The 25994-nt window shown below is 42.2% G+C and overlaps 3 protein-coding genes across 8 annotated transcripts in view; 1 reads left to right on the top strand and 2 right to left on the bottom strand.

Moving 5' to 3' along the window:
- Positions 1-18953, bottom strand: part of ralgapa1 (Ral GTPase activating protein catalytic subunit alpha 1) — a 63148-nt gene extending 44195 nt beyond the window's left edge. For 2 of the 5 annotated variants that reach the window (XM_069717853.1, XM_069717851.1), the window contains exons 1-19: positions 18474-18953; positions 15565-15675; positions 15405-15454; positions 14683-14740; positions 14434-14477; positions 14086-14263; positions 13827-13942; positions 12690-12828; positions 12358-12566; positions 11253-11573; positions 10977-11156; positions 10637-10708; positions 10361-10509; positions 10120-10243; positions 8820-8966; positions 8544-8634; positions 7963-8127; positions 6595-6747; positions 4993-5196 (exon numbers count right to left, since the gene is read on the bottom strand). In XM_069717853.1, coding sequence (XP_069573954.1) covers positions 4993-5196; positions 6595-6747; positions 7963-8127; positions 8544-8634; positions 8820-8966; positions 10120-10243; positions 10361-10509; positions 10637-10708; positions 10977-11156; positions 11253-11573; positions 12358-12566; positions 12690-12828; positions 13827-13942; positions 14086-14263; positions 14434-14477; positions 14683-14740; positions 15405-15454; positions 15565-15675; positions 18474-18579 — 2617 coding nt within the window. In that variant the 5' untranslated portion in view covers positions 18580-18953. The remainder of the gene's footprint in view (positions 1-4992; positions 5197-6594; positions 6748-7962; positions 8128-8543; positions 8635-8819; positions 8967-10119; positions 10244-10360; positions 10510-10636; positions 10709-10976; positions 11157-11252; positions 11574-12357; positions 12567-12689; positions 12829-13826; positions 13943-14085; positions 14264-14433; positions 14478-14682; positions 14741-15404; positions 15455-15564; positions 15676-18473) is intronic. The other 3 variants (XM_069717849.1, XM_069717850.1, XM_069717852.1) reach the window with 3 other exon arrangements.
- On the bottom strand, positions 1719-4986 carry LOC138632358 (filaggrin-like; the record flags this gene model as incomplete). Its single annotated transcript, XM_069717864.1, has 2 exons — positions 1719-1765; positions 3339-4986. Coding segments are annotated over 2 exons (1695 nt in total), but the record flags the coding sequence as incomplete, so codon positions are not given.
- Positions 18954-19047: 94 nt separating the features above from the next.
- brms1la (BRMS1 like transcriptional repressor a) lies at positions 19048-25737 on the top strand. Of its 2 annotated transcripts, XM_069717859.1 has the most exons (9): positions 19154-19396; positions 20040-20191; positions 20436-20526; positions 20633-20760; positions 20851-20930; positions 22249-22345; positions 22446-22535; positions 23024-23088; positions 23722-25737. In XM_069717859.1, the coding sequence occupies exons 2-9, from the start codon at positions 20053-20055 to the stop codon at positions 23818-23820; spliced, it is 789 nt and encodes a 262-aa protein (XP_069573960.1). In that variant the 5' UTR covers positions 19154-19396; positions 20040-20052; the 3' UTR covers positions 23821-25737. The 2 variants fall into 2 exon arrangements, with proteins under 2 accessions (XP_069573959.1, XP_069573960.1); XM_069717858.1 differs by having other exon boundaries at positions 19048-19396; positions 20633-20930.
- Positions 25738-25994: the final 257 nt, after the last annotated feature.

Raw genomic sequence — 25994 nt, 5'->3', positions numbered from 1 at the left:
CAAGAACACACACAAAAACACACACACACAGATATATATGCACAGAGAGATGATGAAAAAGAACACTCACAGATCGACATAGGTGAGATATAGATGAATAAATGGAGAGAGAAAAGTGAAAACACACAGAGACCGTACATGATGCTTACCCACACAAACAGCTGACAGGTAAAACTATGAGCAATAAGCAAGTTGTAACATCATAATGTAATCAGGTCTGACTTGCTGTGAAACTCCATCAATGTGTGTTGTATAAGACTAAATCAGGGATCTGGTGACGTTTTGTTTTTGACCAGTAACTGGTGCCGTTTTCCCCAACACCTCCCATCCTTGCAGCATTATTAGCCACCTTACGTTATTTACTGCAGAAGTGATCAGATGTTACATAAAAATGTCACAATATCAAGAGCAATGTAAATTTGACTTGTGAATTTTCTCTGAATTGTAAAAGCAGTTCTGATGTGTATGTACTGGAGGTCTTGAGGTTATTAAAGAGGACTATGGTTTGGAAAAAAAAAAAAAAAAAAAAAAAAGACAACAGCAGGCACATCAAAATCCACCAGAAAAGCAATGCAGGAGTTATTTCACACCATGCACAAATAGCGAGAGAGACAGAATCACCTTGTTAGGTCCGAACAAGCAGCAAACCGGAGGCCTGCATTAGTGCGGATATGTTACTATGGGTAATACTGCTGTTAACTTGGAAGCAATGACAGCAGAGAGCATGAATCAACTTAAAATCAGATGGGAGTAAATCTGCTGTGTTCAGTATCAACCAACCAGTCTGTAATTCCTGAAGCTGCGGCTGACGAGAGTTGACAAGAGTTTGTTTGCTTCCACAGTTCAATACCAGAACGTTGGTCGATAAAGATCAGTTACTGAATACAGGATGAAACTATATACTGTGCTGCCACCTTCTTGAATTTATGGCAACACCGTGACCACTCACCACAGAACAAGACGAGCTTTGTTCAAAATGCAATGGCCTGCAGGTACAATGATTCATCACCCGGGGAACACCTGCTCTGAACACACAGAAAGCTCCGTCCACCAGCAACTCCATCTCTAACATTGAAGCTGCTTCTCACAAGAATCAGCATCTTGCTACTGTGATCATATAGAGAACACTGTGGCAGCAAACAAACCCAACAGCTAACCAATCAAATGACTCTCCATCTTTCTGCATACTCACACCTACAGTTAGTGTGTTATTCAGACATCTCATGCAGCCCAGATGTTAGATATCATGAATCTCGCCGTCTGTCTACTGATGGACTATTTAACTGTAATGGTTATTTGCAAGGCCATCACCAATAGCAACAGGAGTGAGGTGAAAAACAATACCGTTTCTCAGTAATAATATTGTACCATTAAAGTTTGTATTAATAAATACTCGTGTCTACAAATACAATGTATATCTCAACAGGGCTGCAGCATGAAAGGGTGGTTCTAGCAAGAAGCACTTTGAGCATGCTGAGCTGTAATGTTAGTTGTATTTTACACAGCCTTTGCCCTCTAACGTGGCTTCACAGACTTGACAACTTGTCTCTGGTGATTTGTGGCCTGAATATTTGCATCTTCTGTATATGTTCAGCTCATCAACACTACCAGGGCTGTGACGGCAGGGACAATTGAGAGCCAAATCAACTCAGTGAGGAAACTATAAGAGAGATTGATGACTTGGCAATGCAATGTTTCTGATCCACAAGCTGCTTGTGCTATCTCATCCCATACTCCTCGTGCAGCTCGGTAAAAGAACCAGCAGCTGTGAGGAAACAAATACGGCAGGAATGATGCAGCACATCACAGCTGAGACGTGCCAATTTAAAAAAAAAAAAAAAAAAAGGACTTCAATGTGGAACGGATTTGTAGACTCAATAAATGGGACTAATGGACTGAGCGCAGACATGCAAATCATGGTTGACCACACTGTGAAGTTGTGTGGTCAAGTGTGTAGATTACGTAGAAATCATCAGCAGTCAAGAGATTAATGAGTTCGACAAACAGACAACCAATTACAGCACAGAAAATCTGGTTTTAGTCTTCAAGCAGTACCAGATGAGTAAAGCTCAATGACTTCAGTGTAATTGCAAAAGTGTGAAGGTGAATTTGATCTCAATGTTATTAATCAATTCAAGAATATTATCCGTTATATAATTTAACTATGATGTAGAAAATTTATCTGGCCTTGATTGGCAAATAAGTAGACAAACCAAACAAACATGTAGCTGCCATTTGGCACAAGCTGCTAAGCAATACACCTAAATAAAGTAAGACAAGGCAAAAAAAACAAAACAAAAAGTAAGACCACATCAACACGGATTCAGGAGATGAATCACTGTTCTTATCAAATATCTGAACCTCAAGACAAAACCTTAAACCCCAAACTGAGGATTCGAATGAACAGAAAAAGGGCATTTAGACTGCTGAATGTGCAGTTGACCAATTATACGTTGCATAATTGATATCATCCCTTGGCAGCATATACAGCAAACAACCATTCTTTAATGCCAATTTGAAAGTTTATACCTATTTTTGTTTCCCCCATTCAAATTCTATGTATATACCACTATTATCAATATCGCCGTTCTCACAAGGTCTTATGCTGCCTTCTAGTGGTGTGAGAATGAACTACAGCAATATTTTTACACTCCATCTACTGAAAATGTGTGTATATGTACTTCTAAAATAAAATACTGTTCCCTTTATAATCCTTTTATAAAAATAAAAATAAAAATAAAAAAAATAAGAAAAAGGGAAATGCCACAAAACAACTGGAATCTTTCTGGAGGGCACTATGTATAGCCATGTCAGTTTTCTTTTTGTCAGCTCTTTTTTTAATCTTTTCTACAGACAGTTGTGCTTTTCTGTAGATTGTAGTTTTTCTTCTGTGCAGGTGAAGAGGGGCCGGAGTCCAGGGAGGAGGCAAGGAGGCGCGAGGAGGCCGCATGCAACATCGAGGAGAGGGAGGAGGTGGAGAACAGGGGAAGGAGGTGAGAAAGTTAAAATCCCAAAAACCCTTAGAAAAAGAAGAGAGGAGAAGGAGGAGGGAGGGAACTTCTGAGGTAGAGAAGTGGGAAGGTATGGTGGGGGGGTGGGGTCCTGGACAGGTGGCAGGCTGGAGGAGGGGCTACGTTCAAGAGGAAACATCAACAGGGAGTTTGAATTTCAGTCCAGCAAGATGATGAGTTTCAGCCAAAAAATATCATTCCATTATAACAAACCAGTTAAAAACAGCCAAAAAGAAAAAGAAAGTTGTTGGTGTTTGTGTATTGGTGAGTATCTGTCTTTCCGCGGTGGTTCTATCTGTTGTGTCCTTCGTTCGTCGCGATCCTCACCTGGCGTGGACGTCTTTCGTCCAAAGTAGCCCAGGACGTGGGAGTAGAGATCCCTTAGTGATGCGTCACCCATGGCGGCCCGGCCCTGCCGCTGTGGTGACGAGCCTTGGGATGACCCCTGACCTCGGGGCCGAGGCTTGGAGGACAGAGCGTGAACGACGGTCTTATAGACGCCACCGAGGAGAGCCCCCTGGTGGTGTCGCGAGGCAGTGCTTCCCGGTTCCTGGGAGCGGGAGCGGGAGACTCGAGAGCGCAAGGCGGAGCGTCCTAAGCGTCCGCGCACTCCTGACGACACGCCTGAGGAGCCCGAACTACTGGATGATACATCCGAGTGGACCTCGGTGCTCAGGCTGGACCCCACACAGGATCCAGGATGCTGCTTGTCCTTGTCCCCTCCAGTCCCCGCCCTGTTCTCCAGTCCTCCACCGCCTGTGGGGCACCCTGCCCCGCCGCTATCCATAACAGTCCCAGACTTTTCATGTGCCCCTGTTCTATGGCCAATTCCAGCCACAGAAGCAAACTTACCTGCACCCCCTCCTCCCAGCTTCCCCCCCGAACCCACCCCAGCTCCAGCCCCTGGCCTCTCCCCAGCGGAGTGGCTGTGTGTGTGGAAGTGACTGAGGCGGCGCAGCCGGGCTTTCCAGTGGGCCTCCTTGTTCTCGAGAGGGTTGTGGAACTGCACGGACTCGGTTGAGGGCCGGAAGCTGACATGAACGCCCCCAGAGTGGTGCCTCTTGGCGATACTACGGGACATCTTGGTCTTATTCGGGTCTGAAGTTTGGGCAGTCGATTCAACGCTAGATTCAACTACGTTAGTATCTTGTCTAATTAAACTGGACCTGCCATTTCCTGATGCCTCTTTTTTATCATCTTGTTTCTCTTCTCTTTTTTCGCTCCACATGTCACCTTTCCTTTTACAATCTGATGCCTTTTCAGTGTTTCCTCCCGCTCCTCTTTTCTCCCCCGTGTTTCTCTCTAAGCTGGCGCTCCCCCTGGCACTGGGCGATGGCCACTGACACTGCAGCTCCAGACACTCGTAGATACTCCGCTGTTCTGCCTCATTCTCCTCTGTGGAATCCACACTGCTGTGTCTTACTGGTTTACTTACCTGTCTGTCTTCTCTTACCACCTGTTTCACCTCTCCTGCCTGCCCTGTGTATTCTAGCTGCGCTCTAGCTACCCCTGTTTGCACCAGTGGAGGTGAAGTAACACTGCTCTCTAATGAATGACCGGGACTATCTCTCTCTCCAGCCTCCTGCTTCCTCTCTCCACCTTTGTGAGTGAGGTAGTCCCTAATAGAGGAGAACAAATCATCCTCCTCTACCCCAGCCCCGATTTCACCCTCTTCTGCATCGATTTCTTTTTCAGATGACAAGGTGAAGGCGGAGTCCCAGTCGCTGACCCAATCAGAACTAGAACCTCGGCTCTGAGAGCCACACTTGAGCCAGAATTGGTCATAAACACCACTATCATCCGGTCTCTCTGAGGACGAAGACACGACACCGTTGGGGAAGGTAAGAGGGGTGGGAGAGGGGGGTGAGGGGTTGTGAGAGTGGATGCGCTGCGTGGCTGTTGGCTGCGAGTGAGGAAGAAGTTGTGGAGTGGTTGTGGGGAGGATTCGGGATCGAAGCGGGATCCCTCTGAGGTTCTTCACCTTTGACCCGCTCTGCAATGAAAGGCTCCATGATGTCAGAGGCACTGCTGCTCCTTGCGAGGGAAGACAGGGCCGGCGCGTCCAGGTCACACGCGACGGCCTGGAAGACCTCAGAGCAGGATGTGGGGGGGGCCTCCTCACTCTGGGACGAGTGGCGCATCCGAGAGGTGCGAGATGTCAGCGTGATTGGCGGGTCCTCAAGGTCTGGTAGGTGAAGAAAGATAAAAAAAAAAAGTTGTTTACGTCCATTTTGCAGTTTTCACTTTGACTGGATGTTGAACTTAAATGCAGATTTTTATAAAGCTTATTATCTATAAGAGACTATCACAAAAAAAAGCAACAAACACGATATAAAAGTAAAATCATCACCATTGCACACTGAAGAAAAGGGGAGGAGTCAAACTAAATTCCACCCCAATAATAAAGGGCATCAAATAAAATATCACATAAAACTTCAGTGGTGGCAGAGAAACGAAAGGGAAATAAATGCTTGTAGCTGGCAGAAAGTAAAGCAGACATGTAGAGTTCATGGAACAGCGGAGGGACATGCGTGTGTGCAGATAAGTTAAATATCCTGATTAACAGGCAGAGAGACACATTCAGACAGGAAAACAGGTAGATCGAGTTTCATGCAGACAGGTTAACAAGATGTTGCCATCAACCGGTAAAAAAAAAAAAAAAATCAAAATTACATCAAACCTTTAAATGAAATATTTGCAGCAAAAATGACAGATGTCATTCTTTGACTTAAGATGAGATGTATTTGTGTCATTGGGAAAAATTCAAATGCACCAACTCAACATGACAACAGGTAGCGTGTATATACGTTGAATATATGTTTGGCATTTGTACAATCAGACAGCACCAATTAGGAAACACAACACACCCACGTCATTATTTCTTACTCCTCAAGCACACAATTTAACTCTATAAATGACTGAGTGAAACAGTGAAAGACATCTGTCCGCTGAAGGACTAGAAAGTTGAACATGCTTCACTCTGCATGCTCTTTCTGACTACACAAGTCTGATAGTAGGATGACACAATTGCAAACTTGTAAAATTTGCTTTACTTTACAATATATTTTCTGTATTTTCTAATGAATAAAAATGACCTTTAAGCAGTTGCTACTATATGCTTTGAACGTGTTTGTTTTGACAGAAACTCAATCAGCAAATTAAATAATCGTTTAAGTAAATATTTTTTTAAATCAAAATGTAATTTGCTGGATGCAGCTTCTGAATGTGACGATTTTATGCTTTTTATTGTCCTTTATTATAGTAATGGAAATGTCCTGTTGTTTGGACAAAACGTGTCCCCAGGGATGTTGGAAATGATCATTTTTGACCAATTTTTGTATATTCTGTACACAAAACTAACTAACTAAGTTGGAAAAAGGCTTTATGATTTCTGATGGAGAACATGCAAACTGTTGCTTGAGTAAAAACAAATACGAAGTCACAAAGAACGATAGAGACAAGACGAAAGGCAGAGATTCTGTTTCTGACACACGTGTTCGCGACTATAAAGTTTCCGACACACGTGTCCACGACTATAAAGTTTCCAGGCAGCAGGCAGGTAGGTAGTGCAAAGATTGTGTACCTGCCAGCTGGTCGGCAAGGGGGGGTAGTAAAGGGTGATGGTGGTGGTGGTGGAGGAGGACAGGAATAGGCGGAGCCAGAGCAGGAGCACTCTTAGCACTGCGGATAAAGGCTGAGGACAGCAGAGAGTCCCCCGTAGAGCAGCTACGCAGGGCTGAGGAAGTGGGAAGAACAGATAGAAGAGAAATAGAAAAAAAGGGGGGAAGGATGTGGGACAGAAAAGGAAAACAAAAAAGGAAAAGAAAAATAATATTTTTGAAGCGGGAAGTAAGGTGAAGAGGTGAGTGGAAGACGGGGGGATGAATGGGTGAAGATCGCAAAGCAGAAGGAACGAAAAAATGTCGTAAAATAGTAACACCAGAAATAAAAAAAATAATGAAGATAGTAGAAAGAGACAGAAAGGAAAATATATTAAAGGAGTTGAGTGTCGTGATGAAAAGATATAGAGAGAGTGTGTAAAATAAATAAAAGAAACGATTATTAATGGGATACAGACAAAACATTGAAAGCAAAGTTTGTGGAAAAAGACAAGAAATTAGTGAAAAGACAGATGAACAACAGGGTAGAAAAGAGAAAAGGTTCAACAGGGATGTAGAGGGGAAGAGACGGGGAAAATGAGGGACGAGTGAGACAGGGTTAGCTCTGGAGGAAAGACAGCGAGACAGTGAGAAGCTGATGGTCGCGTAGCACTTAGTACAGCTCAAATACGTACGTCCAACACTGCAGTGGTCTGATACACGGTTACCTTGCAGTCACAACAAAATGAAATGTCTGCAAGTTCAACCAGGTCTGTCATATTAAAATACATCTGCAGTAAAATATGCAACTGGAAACGTGGAAATTACAGCTGCATGCCTGCAAAAAGTTAGTTAGCATGAATGAACTAATTTCTCACGGGAGAAGCACATAGAGGTTTTAGATCTTGTGAGTTTTGAATTATTTGGGGATATTAAATATATATACACATAATATATACCCTGCAAATAATATTCTTGTATTTAATTAAGTTATAATCCACTTTAAATGTGATCCTTCTCTTTGCCTCCGTCATACGCATTTATCATCATGAGAAACTGGGTCAGTCTTGTTTATTGAAGCAAATACCATGCTGTGATTGACAGGCTCTGTCTCACTGGTTGTGTGTGTTGCTGTTTGAAAGATCCTTGATTTTTAAAACAATCTAAGAAAATACATGCGTTTAATATATGGAGTTCTAGGTGGATAAATTCCACCAATATGACTTCACAATGGAAAGTGTACTCTAATACAATTCCAACTTTGGCATTGTAGTCGCAGGGTTTCATGTTATTTTTGGCTCTTCCAAAAATCCCTGTCAAGTTGAATTTTCAACATCAGAGGAGATACTGACCCACAGTCTTCTGACGGACAATACTGCGGGCTTTTTCGATGCCTGGTGAGCCGGCGGTGGTGGCGCTGCGCTGCCTCATGGCTGCCGCCTGCACTGGCTGGTCTCTGCTCCAGCCTTTAGAGAAGGAACGATCCACGACCTGCCGCTGGCCCTCTGAACCGATACCTGGAGCAGAAATGGAGCGGTGTTAGGAGAGGTTGTCGTCTTAGTGCACGTTCACAGGTACTTGAGGATATTTGCTATCGGTGTCTGAAAACATTGTAACATGATGGTATGTGTGCATAAAAGGTCGCATATACAGATATGATTGTTATATTTTGAAAAGCACCATTTTTCCTTAAGTATCTCTGGGAAATATTTTTAGGACAAAACTGAAAGCGCCAGCAGGAGTGCCTGCCCTCTACCCTCATCTTTTTGCATATCAGACATCAAACGGAGGATTATGATCATGCATGAATAGATTTTAATCATCTGTCTCTGGTAACGTGATGTTAAAAACAGGCGGCTGTGCTTCAGAGCTGCTGTTAGGAAATCATGGGTGTCTTTTGAAGGTGTGTCCATGTCGCTGGGGACGGACTAACCTCTTCCTTTATGTTTCTTCTGCTTCTGTTCACTGAGTTTGTCGAGAGGCAGCTCGTTCAGATCCACACTGTACAGGTTCCTTGCCAACACCTTAGACACAGAGACATAAACACCGCTTTAACACCCCAGAGCTTGTGAACACTGTTCCTGATGGTCGTGGCTTCACGTTTCTCACTGTATTCAAAGCAGTGCTGAGCTGAATTATGTAGAACTGGGCTACATTTAGGCATCAATACACCGCAACAACATACTGACAATATGATAGCTTTCAGTACCTTTGTGAGGGTCTCCATGGTGAGTGACCACTCGGTGACCAGCTCCTCCCAGCAGGTGAGTGAGGAGAGGACAGACAGGAGGTCGTCCCACAGTTCTCTGCTGATGTAGACGTTTAAGTTCCCCTTAATCCAGGCTACTATCAGAGTCTGAGCAGGAGTGAGACGAGGACAAATAAGTGTCATAGTGGGAAAAACTGCATCCCAGTGGTGTAAGTTTGGAAATAAAAAACTGCATCAATGTACAAACAAAATCATCTAAAACACTGAGGTGTTCTGAATTTAAGGGTTGAATACAAACTGGATACTTCATAAACCAAGACTCGGATCATCATCAGATAAACTACTGATTTTAGAGAATATCAATATTGCCATGAATTAACCACTAAAGTACAGAGTGTCATGAAAAAGAGAACGCAGCACACCAATGCACATGGAGCAGGAGGAAGATATACTCGTCATTAATAAGCTTATGATACGTCGCTTGATCAACAGAAAAAAATGTTGTTACACGTACCAGCAGTTGCTTTTGTGCACCATGAACTTGAGCAGAAAATCTACATCGAATTTTGTGTCAAACTCAGGAAATCGGAAACTAAGAAATGCTTCAAAAAAATCAATAACAATGAAGAAATTAACCGGGTGGCCTTCCTGTTTTAACGTCAGGCAGGTTTTCATTGACATGACTGTCAACACCAAGTTCTACTGTAACTTTCTGAGGCGCCTTGAGGGAAAATATTTGGCGCCAATGACGTGAATTGTGGAACAATGGCTCAAACCTGCTCGCTGGATTTTGCTCCCTGCAACTTTTTGCTGTTCTCCAAACTTTCATGTATGCTCTCTGCTCAAGTTTCAGGTTAATGACAAAATTGCAAACGCGCACATATCAGTGGTCACAAAAATGCATGAAATACAGGTGTTGACGTTGAGCAAGCAACGTAACTTAAATTACTTCCTCCTGCTCCAAGCGCTTTAGTGTGCAACAATAACAGTCCTTGAAGCTTTTGATTGCACCTCATATTCAAATAAAGTACTATTTTTAGATGATATCAGCATTGGCATGAATGCAACTACTGCAAATAGTAATTTAGTACATAGTGCTCTAATAATTAGTTATTTGGAGCACTGTGAGCCATTCTGTCTCCAAGAAACTGAGCCGCAGTAAAAAACATTCTTTCACTGCAGCAGTGTTTCGATCTATTCGTTAATTTTTATATACCAGGAACACAACTGTGTCTCTGTTTCTATGTTCAATCCTTTTGAAAGCGAGTTCAACCAGTGTAATATAATGGTAGTAATGTACCTGAAAGATAGGCCCAGCCAGTCTCCCTGACAGGGTGTTGTTCTTCTTCCCCGGAGGCATGATGGATGGCGGTCTCTTCATCACCGACTCGGTCACCCTCAGCAGAACCAGTAAGACCTGCTCCCTGCACACATCACAGGCACAAAGCTTACAACTAAAAATACATCTTTGTTTAAATAACGACATGATACAAATGAAGTGTATTCGGATGGTGGTTGATGGTGTTATGGTTCTTCTGTACCATGTTTTCTGGTCCATGGTTTCATGCATGACGAGGCTGCGGTAAATGTTCAGGACTCGCTTGCACATGTCGACGTGCTCCTCTAAAAGGATCTTGATGTCGTTGGCTGGTTCCAGAAGGAAGACGTTGGAGGAGTGGGTGATAAAAACCTGAAGAGGGAAAGTGATCGTAGAATTAAAGTCAAGAGAGAACGGCAACGAGATGCTGCAACGATGACTTTTGTGTGCGTACGCCGTGTCGGCATCAGTGAGATAAAGAGTGACACTTTAACCATACCTGTAGTGTCGTCTGAACTCCAGCATGAACACTGTACTCCAGCAGTTCGCTGTCAATCACTTTGTTCATTCCCTGAAAAAGAGAGAAAGCAAATTGCTATGCCGCACATAAAAGAAGCTTTCCAAAATTTGAGAAATATGGATACAGTTATCTCAGCATTGGTCTAAGACTTCAAATTTGTAAAAGGAAATCAGGGGAGGGAAAGGCACACATTAAAGTTTGTAAGATGTGGGCATTTTTAGAGTCATATGTATTCGGATATAAAGATATGTTCACAGGTCCTAATATTTGCTTGAATATTTCAGTGGATTTCATTTATTGGTTTTAGGATATTTCTCACCTCGTCTTCTTTGTCTCCGAGCTGAGAGCCTGTATCCAGACTGGTGGCTGTGGCTATGGGATAGGGGCCCTCCTCTGGCTCCTTCATGAACACCGGCTTGTCCTCCATGGAGATCCACTCCTGGTAAACACGGACCACTTTACGCATCGCGGCTGCCTCGCACATGGGAAGAAGAAACGCCTGTACAGGTGGAAACAGGGAAAAAAATATGAACAGATCCTTTTATTTACATCCTCCAATGTGAAAACAATAATAATCACAGTGACCAGACTTCACCTGTCTAAAGATCTCCGTGATGAAGTTGACGTTGGTTCTGGAGCTGGTCAGCACCCTCCTCACCACCTCCATGTCCGTCAACTGCTCTTCGTCCATGGAGCAGAGTGAGGAGGAGCTGGGCTCCCTCTCTGTCAGAGTAGATGTGTTGGAGTGGCTCTGTTCAGGTTCACTCACACCGCCTGGACCTCCAGAGAGCCCCATGCTCCCTCCAGCTGGCCCACAAGAGCCCCCGCTGCCTTCCAGGTGGCTGTCAGATCGCATCCCTCCACCACAGTCGTCTGAGCTGCCTGCCGAGCGAGCGGCCAGACCGGCTGCCGCTCGCTGGAGGCGAACAGTGAGAGAGTTAGATACATGGAGTATGAAGGGAACAGACACCAGAGGCACAATGGACATCTGTCTATCGTTTTGTATTATTTAAGAAAAAGACACTACAGGTGAACAGGTTACAAATTTTAACAACATCAGTGTCAAATTTCCCCAGTTGATTACTTACATCAAGACAAAAAAATATTTTTTATTACTAGTGTTCTGGGGTTTTATGTTTAAATATGCAAATAGTGCATTATCTAATAAAATATGTGCTAATTTGCATACATTTCCACAACAGAAATCTGAACATTCTTGTTCAATTTTGTAGTCAAAGGTTTTAAGAGAGAATTTGGATATCTCTTTTTAATCCCTCCATAAATCAAAAATACTGCCAACAGTCACTTAAAAGAAATCAATGTTGTGAATTTTTTTTAGGAATACAATTTTAAATAAATCAGGCTATGAATGACATCTAAACGATTTCAGGCTTCCAGAATTTCAATCTACAGACGTAAAAACACAAAGTGTAGAAAAAGAAAGACCTAAATAAGTATTATTTACACCATTCTGAAAGGGAACATGTTATGGAAGCCAAATAGCCCAAAAAAGGGTGATTGTTTTCTGCAGTGTCTCACCTTATTCATTTATTGAAGGTCTTTGTCAGAAAAAATTTAAATGTCAGAAAAATCATACCCTCTACATTTCTGAATAAAAGAAGATCTGCTTAATTGGTGTTCATTCAGTTAATTGTACGGCAAAAAACAGCCGAGTCATGATATACGTGTGTGCTACTCACTTGTATGTTCTTGGGGACGTTCTCTCCCTCTGTTCCTGGGATGTGTGTTGATGTGTTGGGTCGTGGTTCCAGCCAGAAGGAAACCAGCCAGCGGATAAAGATGACTCGTGCCTGAAGGAAGCTCTCCTTGGTGCAGTAAAGTGTTTCACCACCATCCTGTTCCCTTCGCACCACACTGTAGTACGGCTTGGGACGCATCGGAGGCACGTCTACACACAGACCGAGAGGAAAACATTGTTTCTATCGTGGTACAATAGTAAAACATTAACGTTCAGTCAATGTGTTTCAGTGCATTCTGGATGTAGCGTATTTAATGACTTAAAAGCACTGACCCAGCATGGGGTTGTAGAGGCTGGTTTCCATGGCGAAGTTGGGAAAAATGTGGGGAAGGTAAAACTTCCTGAAGTGACCGAAGAGGAAGCTGAAGCCACGCTCATGGTTCTCTTTACAACGCCACTCCAGAGACTTTGCCTGGTCGACAAGACACACACAGACACACACACAGACACACAAACAAGCCTGTGTTATAAAGAGAACATTACACACACAGAACAGGGTCAAGCAGAGAAGAGCACCATTGTTTTAGGGAAGAATGTTATCAGTGTGTGTGTGTGTGTGTGTGTGTGTGTGTGTGTGTGTGTGTGTGTGTGTGTGTGTGTGTGTGTGTGTGTGTGTGTGTGTGTGTGTGTGTGTGTGTGTGTGTGTGTGTGTGTGTGTGACTACATGCATGTGTTTGCTGGCAGCAAGCAGAGAATAAAAAGCGCAAAGTCCGGGTGAACGAACACAGGATGCAATTTGTATTTTAGGGGGTTAAAGATTCCAGTCTGGAATTAATCTAAAAAGAAAAGATGAAAATCTGCACTGGGCTCAAAAATGTTCGATATCAGTACCGACAGTCAATATCAGTTCTTAAACGATAATTTTTTTCAATACAAATTTCATAAAATCTTTTTTTTTTTTTTTTTTAAAATGACATGTTATCTTATGGAGCTACAATTTACAGATGTTTCCTGAAGCTATCGCTAAACGCTACGTTTTCCAGATGCTCCCTTAACGGGTCACATGCTGTCAGTCGACGCTGGCTAGCTGGATGCAAAGACGACCCTGAAGTTACCTCATCGCACGCAGCTCAGACGGGTGTGTGGCCAAAAAATGTGTTTGAAAAAAAAGTGAAATAAAGCTCCCTGTGGTGAGATTTACCAAAGCTAAAACAAAGTGATTTCATTTACTGGGGCAGGTCGCCCAAAAAGAGGCTGTGGCTGCCTAAACCTCATAAGATTTACTTGAAGTTGAAAATTCAGTCGATGCCATAAAAATATCAAAGTTCGGTACCCAGCCCTGAACCATCAGTGACTGATGGACCTGGTTCCTCCCATGTGTTTAGCATCAGCATCATTAGTAAGGCATTGCAACATTTTCAACAGTGATTATGTTGTGTTAATTGTGTTAGTAAAGAAAGTGGATAATACCTGGTTTACCATGTATTTAAGCAGAGCTTCTAGAAAGTAGGCAGTGAGGTCTTCCTGGTTCTTGTCACCTGACTGGGGAGGAACCAGTGGAGTGATCTCTTCTGGGGTCACCTGAGCTGCAGGGAGGGAGAGTAGGTAGATAAAAGTTACATTCAACACAGCAAATTGTGTGTGTGTGTGTGTGTGTGTGTGTGTGTGTGTGTGTGTGTGTGTGTGTGTGTGTGTGTGTGTGTGTGTGTGTGTGTGTGTGTGTACTAACTCTCTGTCAGACTGAGCGGTGGGTTGATCAGAGTGTCCAGAGTGCGCGGGGTCCCGTGACAGAGTGGAGCCGGGAAACCAGGAATCAAACAGGCAAACATGCAGAGCTGCTCGCGCTCTGCGTTGCTCTGTAACGCCTGCATCCACAACAGGAACAAGCGCACACCTTCACGACGGATCTACAAAACAGAGGAAAGAGATATGAAGAGGGGGAGTCCAGATTTACTGTGTGTTACTTGCAGATTTTTTTCAAACTTAGGACTTGGTAATGAGGAGTGTACACATCTGGTTCTAAAGAGGATGAGTGACAGGTGACAGGTGACAGCGTGTCAGTGAATCCCAGCAGTACCTTCAGAGAGTTCCCAGTGTGCAACAGCTTCTTGAGGATCAGCCCTGAGCGAGAAAGACATGTCAGCCCAGCTATTTCAAACTAAATGTGAATACATTTTAATAAAGGTCTGGGTTTAAAAAAAGAAAAAAAAAAGAAAAGGTCTTTGTACTGGTTGGTCTCAGATATTACATGAAATAATCACAGATCGTAAAACTGGTTAAACCTGACTGTGATGTGTTTTAAGGAGCAGCTGGTTTTGTGAGTTACCGATGCTGTGGAACTGCCAGCGGCTCTGGATTCTCTCTGGAAGGAGCTGGAGGATTTTCTGGAGGGGAAAAAAAAAGACAGATTAATAGAATAACTAATGATAATGCTTCAGATTTTACAAACTTGTTGGTTGTTGTTGATTTAATGATAAAAAAAAAAAAAAAAATTGCTATATGCTTTTGTAGCTGTAATAGTATATATGTATTTTAAATATAACTTTCATAGGCAACCAACGATTCCATGAATTCTGTTGACTTTCTAGCCCTATTTTTAACATGAATAAATAATAAGTAATAATAAATAAGTAATTATGAGAGAAAACCTACATTGGGCCTGTTCTTTTATCCTACTTCTCAATGGACTTGTGCTTTTGCACAGCCCTGTTCTGAATTTAAAGTCTGTTGAGGAGCGAATGGGGGTCAACACACACACACACACACACACACACACACACACACACACACACACACACACACACACACACACACACACACACACACACACACACACACACACACACACACACACACACACACACACACACACCTATCTTATCCAGGCTACTCTCAGCACCACCCCTCCGTTCTGGGTGTTTCTACATGCCAGTGGTCTTCGTGTGAGGTCGATGCCAGCTGGTGTTGTGGTACTGACTGAGACCACCTGGTTTACTTTTTAACTTTCTAGGACTCCATTTTAAGTAGAGAATTGTAAACATCCATCACCTCGAAGATGAAGAGGATCGAGTCCAGTTCCTCCCTCTGGGATTTATGACCTGAAAAATGTAGATTAGTTTGAATCATGCGGTTTTAATGGCAGATTTATGATTTATTTACTGTAGCGTCTCCTCTTAAAGCATTGTTCGTGGCCGTCAGCAAAACTTACCTTTCTGCTTGAGGCTGACCTCAATGGTGACAAAGTTCTCAAAGAAGACATAGTAGATGTGGGAATAGTTCAGGTCGAAGAATTGCTTCAGCTCTGAAGGCTCTGCATTTTCTGGAAAATTAGAATAATAAACTTCATTTGAACAGCATCTTTCATACAAAAATGCAGCTCAAAGTGCTTTACAGCAAGAAAATTACATGAAGTGTTTCACATACATAAAGCTGAAAGTTAACTATTATCGAGGAGGAGTACAAAAAGTCAAACAGTTCACTAACTTGTCCTTACTTTCAACAGAAATTTAAACTTTTTTCTCAGCCCCATATTGTCATTCCTCACATCATATCTTCATAAAATCTTGATATTTCTCCAAACAACCCCATCACTGTACACAAAACATCACATGAGCCTGTTCAGCAGGGAGGTAGCTTTCCAATGAATATCCAAGTAGTTGGATTTAAATTAGTTACAGGCTCCTCTCTATCCATTATCTCAAGAGTTTGAATTCAATTCAGTGCAAGTCAATTTGATCTATACAGCATCAAACGACAACATAATTTATTTCAGGGTACTTAACATAGTAAAGTGTTCAATAATTAAAAAAAATGGACTGTTGTGAAGACCACACTTTTTATTACAGGAAGTACATTTGAGAAATGTAACCTCACTGCAACATTTCAGTTCACTAAATACATCTGTGCCATGCCAGCCGTGTACCACAGACACACACGGCCACAGTTTACCACATACACTCTTCTAAAATAAAAGGAAGTTTACCTTCATGTGTTTTCGATCTCAACACTACTGGCTGTCATTAGCAGAGAGACCGACTGACTCAGACTCTGAGATAAAAAACACACGCACACACTGACAATATACGACCAGCACTGTAGTTCAGGGTCAAAACTAAAGGAAAATACACAAGCACACAAGACATTAATCTCAAAACACACACACACACACACACACACACATGTCCAACTACACTCACATTCAGAGCAGCTTTCTGCTGATAGTCTTCGGGTTTGTTTATGTGTCGGCTGAAAGCTGAACTCTGCCACACAGACACACTGAGGCCATCTGTGCCACACTGGTTGCCCTTGTAAGGCCTCGGCCGCCTCGCTGAGTGCTTTTCTATCTTTTCCTCTTGGTACGTCTGACATTTTAACACAACATTTATCACAGCTTGATTTCCAACCGTTTACTCCTTTAAAGAGTCCGAGCTCTAATAATAAAAGGAAATCGTGACTTTGTGATATTATACAGAAATAGCTCTGCTTTTTTTTCTCATTAAATGGAGTGATCTTAATTGCTTCCAGAGACAATACTATCTTATTTAAACAATACTTTATATTAACATATTCCAATGTTACATCATCCAGAACACAACAGTATGGGTTTCTTTTTGGCCTGGAATCAACAACAGGACTAAACAGGTCTTGGGTACAGTTACTTAACAACCCGATTGCACCAAAGGGATTGTAAAGCAATGTAACAACTTCCTGTTGAAACACTAAATCAGATAAGGTATGAAGCACTTTATGAAATTAAAATTTGCAACAACAGTCGAAGGCAGTTCAAAAAAATTTTTTAGGGTAACAAAGCAGATAAATTATAATCTGTTTTCAGGAATCGTTATAAAAACAACAATAGCAACATGGTTATGTTTTCTTTGCTCTGGGATATTATTTTTTTTAGCCTGCTTTAAAAAAAAAAAAAAAGTAAGTGGCACTGCTACACGTGACAAGTCACAACAGCTTTACTAATAGCACTTGCGTCAAGTGGTCTGGCGCTGATTGTTAAAACTAAATCGGTGTGGTGGCCCATTGTTCGGCCATGGAAGTTCTCCCTTTCAAACAACATCACTGCAAGTATGTTTGTGTGTGTCTGATTGTTATCAAGGTCTAATGTTCCCCGAAGAGCACAGAGGGGGATGGGTGGGGGTGGGGGGGCACACCCCTTTCTCTCTCAGCCTTGTACAACACACACACACACACACACATACATACACAGTAGCTCTTACAATAGAAACAGGAAGTGGAGCTACTGTACTGGACACAGAGAGGAAATAGTAGAGGCTATTTCCCTTTCCGGTCGGTGTGTGTGTGTGTTGCATGTTCCCTTTAGGTTTGTGTGTGTCAGTGAAAGACAAAACCCAGGGCACTCAAACTTCCATCACTTGTTAATAGTCTCATCTCTCTCCTATGGTATCTCCCATACGGTGGTGGTGTGTTGTCACGTCTTAAAACACTCAGCGTTTCTCACACATCAGGCCTTTGTCCAACAAGCCGGCACGCCCCTGCAGAAATCACAACAGCCTGACAAACAGTGTGGAGCATCAGTGTCTCAATTGCATACAGTCAGCCCAACAACACACATCACACCTGATTGCCCTCTATCTTAGAGACCTTGTGTCAAACTCCATGCAAAAATATGGCGATTTAATGGGATTGTCACACGCATGAAAAATAAATCAAGCTTTTAAACCCATCTTCTAATAATAGATTATGATGACGGCAGAAAACAGCCGGCCTTATTCCCTTCACTTCACTTTTCACTTCTAGCTTATATACACGAGGCGCCGTCCCCTACTGTCATTTTTGAAGTAATAACTTTAAACATTAACGTGAGGAAAACATGGCATTAAAGTGATCAAATATGGCATAATAGACAACAAATGGTAAGCCGAATTAACGAGTCAACACCAACAAATGTAAATTGTCTTCAAATTTGTCGTAAAAAAAGGCCGCGTCCTTATTTACATTAAAATAAACTTTGAATTTCAAGATTTTGGAGAAGAGCTTGGTGTGACATGCCCTGTACGAACGGACTGGCACCGAGAGGCTAACCTCGTTAGCTGCCCAATGAAGGTGTTTTTTTTTTTTAATTTTATTTTTATTTTTTAAACTCACCTATGACTATTCTGAGATGCTTGAGCCTCGTCAACACGTCCTTCTTTGGGTCCAACACTTTCTGCGTGGATTTCTTGACGTCCCCGTGAGGCTTTTTGGAGAACATTCCTGAGGCGGCGAGACGACGGCGGACAGCGAGGAGGAGCTAGCCGCGTTAGCCGCTTTTAACGAGCGTTAATCTTCAGACTATAACGCCGCTTCCGGATCATTTATTAACGGATTAAACAAGCCCTCCGCAGAGTTTACCGGAGAGGACACGTTCTGTTTAAACTAAAAACAGATTTTTGTTGTTGTTGTTGTTGTTGTTTGGGGGGAGGAGGAGGGAGGAGGAGGAGGAGGAGGAGGGGGGGGGGGGGCACCGCATCCATACATCGCACCTCCTTGTCCACAACAGTCCCGCAAGCCGCGAAGGATCAAGACTCGACTAGCAGAAAACATCATGGCGGATGGAAGGAGGGAAAACAAAGTAATCGATACCAGATACATTCAACGCAAACATGGCTCGATGATAATATCCCCCCCCCCCCCAAAAAAAAAAAAAACAACTTTTACTTTGCCTATCCCGTTAGAATTATACAAATATCATAAACGTGCGATTTACTTTCGACGCAAACCCGGTGTCCGGTTTCAAAGTTGTAATAAAACGCGTTTTGACAATCCTGCTCGAACGCTCCACCTCGAAGCGACACTGCTGAATTATGGGTAATGTAGTTTCTCAGCGCTTCGGTTATACGACCGCGAGAGGTGAAGAAAACTACAACTCCCGACACCAATAAGAGCGCCCTGCGGTGATTTGTTTTTAGCTTAGCTGGGATACACGAGTGGAACTGGAGCCGAAGAAAAACAACAACTTTAATCTTCCTTTTGCTGGAAAATACTTTTTACATTAATATTCTCGCAAACGCCCTGTACCTCAACATTTTGTGAGTTGTGATTTAGTGTTCAGCTTTATTTGTTCATGGGTTGTTGTTGTTGTTGTTGTTGTTTTTAACACGTTTGCTTCCTACCTAACTACACTGGCTAACGTGCTAACAAAATGCTAACTTTATGTTTGCCGTTTATTATTTCTCTTCTATAAACTGCGTGTTAATATTAAGATTAAAAAAAAAAGAAGAAGATAGACCGATCTCATTCAGTTAAAAGTAGCTTTGCTTTCGTAACTTTTAATACCCGACATCAAGCAGTGTTATGACGTGTGTTTTTCATGGTCGTTATAATGTTGTTGTTGTTGTTGTTGTTTTTTCCAAATTAATCGATTTGAAAAATACAACTAAAGGAAGAAACGTAATAAAACATGTAGAAATAATGCAATGTAGAACTAGGTGTCGGTCAACCTACAACCCTAAAATGACTTTTCAAAAACTATATATTTGATATTATTTAATTTTTTTTTATTGTATTATATAGATTTATATCAAGTGAAAGAATCAAAATGTACATTTAGAAAGTAACACGTGGTCAATAGGAAAGAGAGGACCGGGGGAGGGGGAGGGGGTCCCGCGGGGAGGGGGGGTCCCGCCTCTCTCCAGCTGATCTATGTTTCTATCCAACACGTCCTTCCTGAAGTCGCCCCGCCGCCATGCCGGTGCACCGGGACCGGGAGAAGAAGGACCACGCGGCAGAGGAGATGGAGGTGGAAGAGCAGGAGCAAGACGCCTTCAGTTCGGAGGAGGAGGATTCGGACACCTCCTCTGTCTCCGAGGATGGAGACAGCTCTGGTGAGGAAACGCAGAAAACGAGCCCAACATTCACATCCAGATTATACAAAATACCCGTTATGGAAGAAAAGCACGATTTCAGTGAATATTTCTGATCAAAAACATAAATAGCAGCTGCTGTCAAAGCTTTGACTGGACATTCCTTCTTGGGAAGCTCCTTCTTGAGCGGTTTCCCTTTTCCATCCCAGTCCAAGTTTAAAAATACGCAAGTGTGTGTGTGTTTGACTCTTTTCTGTCGTTCCAGAAATGGACGAGGAGGACTGTGAGCGAAGGAGGATGGAGTGTCTGGATGAAATGTCCAACCTGGAGAAATACTTTACCGATCTCAAAGACCAGTAAGACTGACGCAGATTTATGTCGAGTTTGTCTTGAATTTGAATCAACAAAAATAATAACGTAATAAGTAACAAATCCATATTTCCGCCTGTGGTTGCGTTGCAGGTTGTATCGCGAACGTCTCAGTCAGGTGAAAAGCAAGCTGGCGGAGGTGGAGGCGGGACGGGCGGCAGAATATCTGGAGCCTCTGGCGGTGCTGCTGGAGAACATGCAGGTCCGCACCAAGGTGGCAGGTAACTTCAACACTCGCACTCTTAAAGTTGTACACACTCCTGCCTACTCTATTCACGCTCGTATCGTGCGTGTCCCTCCGTCTTTGTCAGGTATCTACAGAGAGCTGTGTTTGGAGTCCATCAAGAACAAGTACGACTGTGAGATCCAGGCAGCATGTCAACACTGGGAGGTCGGACACGCACACAAATCACTTCAATCATTTTACATTTATTTAATGCATGATATTTCCAGTGGTTTATTTTTTATAAATGAAAAAGTGTTTGCCCCCTTCCTGATTTCTTTTTTTGCATGTTTGTCACACTTAAATGTTTCAAATCAACAAACAAATCTAAATCAAAGATGACAAGTAAACAAAATGCAGTTTTTAAATGAAGGTTTTTATTATTAAGGGAGAAAAAACAATCCAAACCCACATGGCCCTGTGTGGAAAAGTGTTTGCCCCCAAAACCCAATAACTGGTTGGGCCAAAGTTCAACTTTTGTCTCGTCAGTCCACAGAGTATTTTCCCAAAAGTCTCGGGGATCATCAAGATGTTTTCTGGCAAAAATGAGACGAGCCTTAATGTTCTTTTTGCTCAGCGGTGGTTTTGGTCTTGGAACTCTGCCATGCAGCCATTTCTGCCGAGTCTCTTTCTTATGGTGGAGTCATGAACACTGACCTTAACTGAGGCAAGAGAGGCCTGCAGTTCTTTGGATGTTGTTGTGGGGTCTTTTGTGACCTCTCGGATGAGTCGTCGCTGCCCTCTTGGGGTAATTTTGGTCGGCCGGCCGCTCCTGGGAAGGTTCACCACTGTTCCATGTTTTCTCCATTTGTGGATAGTGGTTCTCACTGTGGTTCTCTGGAGTCCCAAAGCTTTAGAAATGGCTTTAGAACCTTTTCCAGACTGCTAGATCTCAATTACTGTCTTTCTCATTTGTTCCTGAATTTCTTTGGATCTCAGCATGATGTCTATCTTTTGAGGATCTTCTGGTCTCCTTCACTTTGTCAGGCAGGTCCTATTTAAGTGATTTCTTGATAGAGAACAGGTGTGGCAGTAATCAGGCCTGGGTGTGGCTCGAGAAATTGAACTCAGGTGATAAACCATAGTTAAGTTATGTTTTAACAGGAGGGGACAAACACTTTTTCACACAGGGCCATGTGGGTTTGGATTTTTTTTTTCTCCATTAATAATAAAAACCTTCATTTAAAAACTGCATTTTGTGTTTACTTGTGTTATCTTTGACTAATATTTAAATTTGTTTGAAGATCTGAAACATTTAAGTGTGACAGACATGCAAAAAAATAAGAAATCAGGAAGGGGGCAAACACTATTTCACACCACTGTATGTATATATATATATATATATATATATATGTATGTGTATATATATATATATATGTATGTGTGTGTATATATATATATATATATATATATATATATAGATATAGATCTATATCTATATATAGATGCATGTGTATGTTTTACACTCTGTTCTGTGCGTGTGCAGAGTGAGAAGTTGCTGCTGTTTGATACGGTGCAGAGTGAACTGGAGGAGAAGATCCGGAGACTGGAGGAGGACAGACACAGCATCGATATCACATCAGGTGACGCACAACACAGGCCTGACATTGTGTCACACATCCAGCAGGTCACCTCGAACGCACACACTTAACATGTGAATGTTTCTGTCCGGTTTTCTATCAGAGCTGTGGAACGATGAAGTGTCGGGGAGGAAGAAGAGACGAGATGCTTTAAGTCCGGATAAGAAGAGGAGACGACCCTCAGTGGTGTCTGATATCCTTCTCCTGCCCCGGCCTCTATTATTGCTCTATCCAGGCCTGGATAATATATAGATATTATATTCATGATGTGAGACTTGATATTGTCTTAGATTTTGAATATCGTAATATTGTGATTGGGCAGATAAATGTTTGTCTTTTCCTGGTTTTAAAGGCTGCATTACAGTAAAGTGATGTCATTTTCTGAACTTACCAGACTGTTCTATATATTTTATATGTATATTATTCATTATATTCACATTACTGATTACTTGTATACCAAAAATCTCATTATATAAATATTTTATAGTGATCCTATGTCATCAATATCAATATTGAGGTATTTGGTCAAAAATATTGTGATATTTAGCCATATTGTCCCGCCCAAATAATACCACAAAGTATTTCCACTTTTACTGCTTCTAAAAAAATGCTGTTCTGTATTTAAATGTTAACGGCTTGTTCTTGCTCCCTGTGGCCGTCACTGTCCTTAATGCCGCTCACGTCCATATATCGTCTACATGCTGCCTGATCTGGACATCCTGGAGGACTGGACAGCGATCAGGAAGGTGTGTGTGCTCTTCTCATCACCAAACCAACCAAATGCTGGTTGACAGGAAAAATCTGCAAAACCAGAAGTGACAGAGTTTATGGGAAACGTGGCGACAAGTCGTCACACCTCGCTGCGTCAGTCGAAACACGGTTACATGACTTTTATACAACTAGAGGAGATCGCACTTACGTTGTTTTTTTTTTTTTACAGAGTTCATGTTGAATAATATTTATTTTTACAGAAGATGTAGCCTTTCTATTCTATATTGCTTATATATATATATATATATATATATATGCTTTGACACTTAGGACTTGAAGAATACTTTTTTTGTAACTTTGAAGTTACAAAAAAATTCCTAAATTCCAAAAGTAAATACAAGATGAGAAGTAAAATATTTCCAGCTACTTCAGTGATCTACATTATGGACATTATTATAGGAAATATGACATTTTTTGTAGCTAAAAAAAAACAACAGTTTTTTTCCCCTTAACTAGCAATATTTTACGATTGCTGTAATTCACCCATAAAAAAAAAAAATAATAATCATAAAAACTCACCCGATTGTATTAAAATTTTTGAAAGGTTGCATTTTAACAATCATGAAACTAATATGCAAATCCGTGTATGTGTGTGTGACGTCATCCAGGCCGTGGCTACTCTGGGTCCTCACCGAGGGAAGGCCGAATCTGACAGCCCCGTGTTCCCGTTCAGACCGGACAGAACCAGGCCCATTCTCAACTGCTGAGACACACACACACACACACACACACACACACACACACACACACACACACGAGTACATGCAAACATGACACACACGCTGACATTCACCTGTACGACGACAAAACCACACGCAGCTGGACATTTCTCAGAACCTTCCCAGAATCCTCTGCACTCCTCCGCTCACTGTGACGACCACGCTGCCGCTCGGTAAGCTGCCGCTCTCCCGCCGACAGTCACACACAAGCAGGACTCGCGGGTTTGAATCCCCTTTCAAAGGACGACCGGGAACGGAAGCTTGACGTGCGAGATGTCGCTGCTTCAGTTCAGACTCAGGCGGGTTGTTTTGAAGGTTGATCGTGAAACTGCTCACGCAGCACTTTTCACGGCATCATCTTCATGCTGAACGTCACAGACACGTGGCCTTGTATTTTTGCATCCTTTTCAATGACGATGCATTTTAATTGTCATCGAACAATAAAAAGTGTGATAAGCTTCCATTGTACCTCCGTGCGGTGCGTAGGGAGGCACACGTTGTCCTGTTTTTCTCTTTTCTTAGACCTTTTAACAATACGAGGCTGGAAAATATTGCAGCACACTCGATGGCTCGATGGAGTCGGTGCACCAAATGCATGATTTCAGACAGTCCAGTTCACGCGCTGGACACGGTCACCTCGTTTTGGTCAACAGCAGCATGTCGCTGCCTGTGTTGTTGTTGTTTTTACGTTTTACATCTTGCAAACTCAGTACGTTTTCTAAAGTGTTTGCAGCCCCGTATTGACCAGAAGTGGAGCTCACAGAAGGATTTCCATCACTGATTGTTCAAAGCAGGAAGTCACAATGATCACAGGTTCAGTGAAGGTTTAACTGTAAGCAACAGGATTTTCAGTCTTAAGTATTAACATAAGAAGTAAATAACTGGTTTATCTATAGTTCTTGTCCATTGTGCCATGAAAATACTACGTTTCTTTTGTACTTTTTTTGTGATTCGGTTTTAACTTCTTGCACGATACGAATAATTTCTTCTTTGTTCATGTTTTCAGTTGTTAGTTAATGATCATATGACATTTTGTACACTTTGTATGCAGTAGAGGGACAATCTCACTGTTGTATGTGCTCACAAGACGGATTAGTCTTAACACATTCAGAAATACTTCGATTCCCTTTAGATCTGTCAGAGAACTCCCTTTTACCACAAACCGTTAGTGGTGATAAGAACATACCAAACAAAAAGGGGATATTTCCTGTTCGAGACCGTTTCCAGTGTTGACGGATACTCGGGCATTTCAATGTGGTTTTCTCACCAAGCGACTTCATACAGTTTCATATTTCTGTCAGAATAGCTGGTTATTTTCATGTGGATCATCAAGTAAAGTTAAATAACTCCCGTCTTTGTGTACCATTACATATCTGCAGCTATAAATCAGTCTTTATAATGCAAGGCTGTCACTGTCCACATCAACAAAAGCACTTCATAAGAACTGAGGGCCAAATAAACAACAGTTCAAATGCCCGAGGTATCCCTTTAAAAGTTGGTATTCAGCAGGTATCTTTACTCTTTCTACTTTGTTATCTACCTCTTCTCTCCTCTCTGTGTGTCACTCACTCGTCCACGTTCACATCGTTACTCACGAGCACCGAAATGCCGCCACGTTTACCGCCATCCCGAGTCCTGTTGGTTCAGTGAGTTGCTGGTTTATACGGCTAATTGTGTACACGGGGGAAGGAGCCAAACCACAACCTTCATCTACACACACACACACACACACACACTGTTTAAAGATGATGACCAAAAACTGCCATTTGATAGTATTGATTTTTATGCGTATTTTGAAGATGAAGGTGTTGGGGATGTTTAATATTGTTTTTGGTTTTTTTACATTTTGACATTTTTTGTGTCTTTAATTATGTCGATGGATTTTACAATTAAAAGTTGTTTTCTGAGTACTTGTGGTGTCTCTGAATGTTCTAGCGGTGAAAACACCGCCTGCAGGGCTGCAGGTGAACGTATTGACGGGCCGCATCAGTAAATGTGCTGCCAGACTAAACGGCACCTCCACGCTGTTGCGATGCATCTTTGTAAGTGTTTACCTCATCAATAAGAATCAAATATTTAGCAGCTAAAGACAGCCCTCACTTTCTTTTCTTTGGAAAAGCTGTATCTGTATTCAAATAACATAAAACAAATTACTCAAGTAA

The sequence above is a fragment of the Brachyistius frenatus genome, unplaced genomic scaffold (genome assembly GCF_029030835.1).
Source record: "Brachyistius frenatus isolate BFR_SWC_R1_liver_20210118 unplaced genomic scaffold, ASM2903083v1 Contig_182, whole genome shotgun sequence".
Taxonomy (NCBI): Eukaryota; Metazoa; Chordata; class Actinopteri; family Embiotocidae; genus Brachyistius; species Brachyistius frenatus.
The sequence above is the reverse complement of the archived record's forward strand: the minus strand, read 5'-3'. Positions and strand labels throughout refer to the sequence as shown.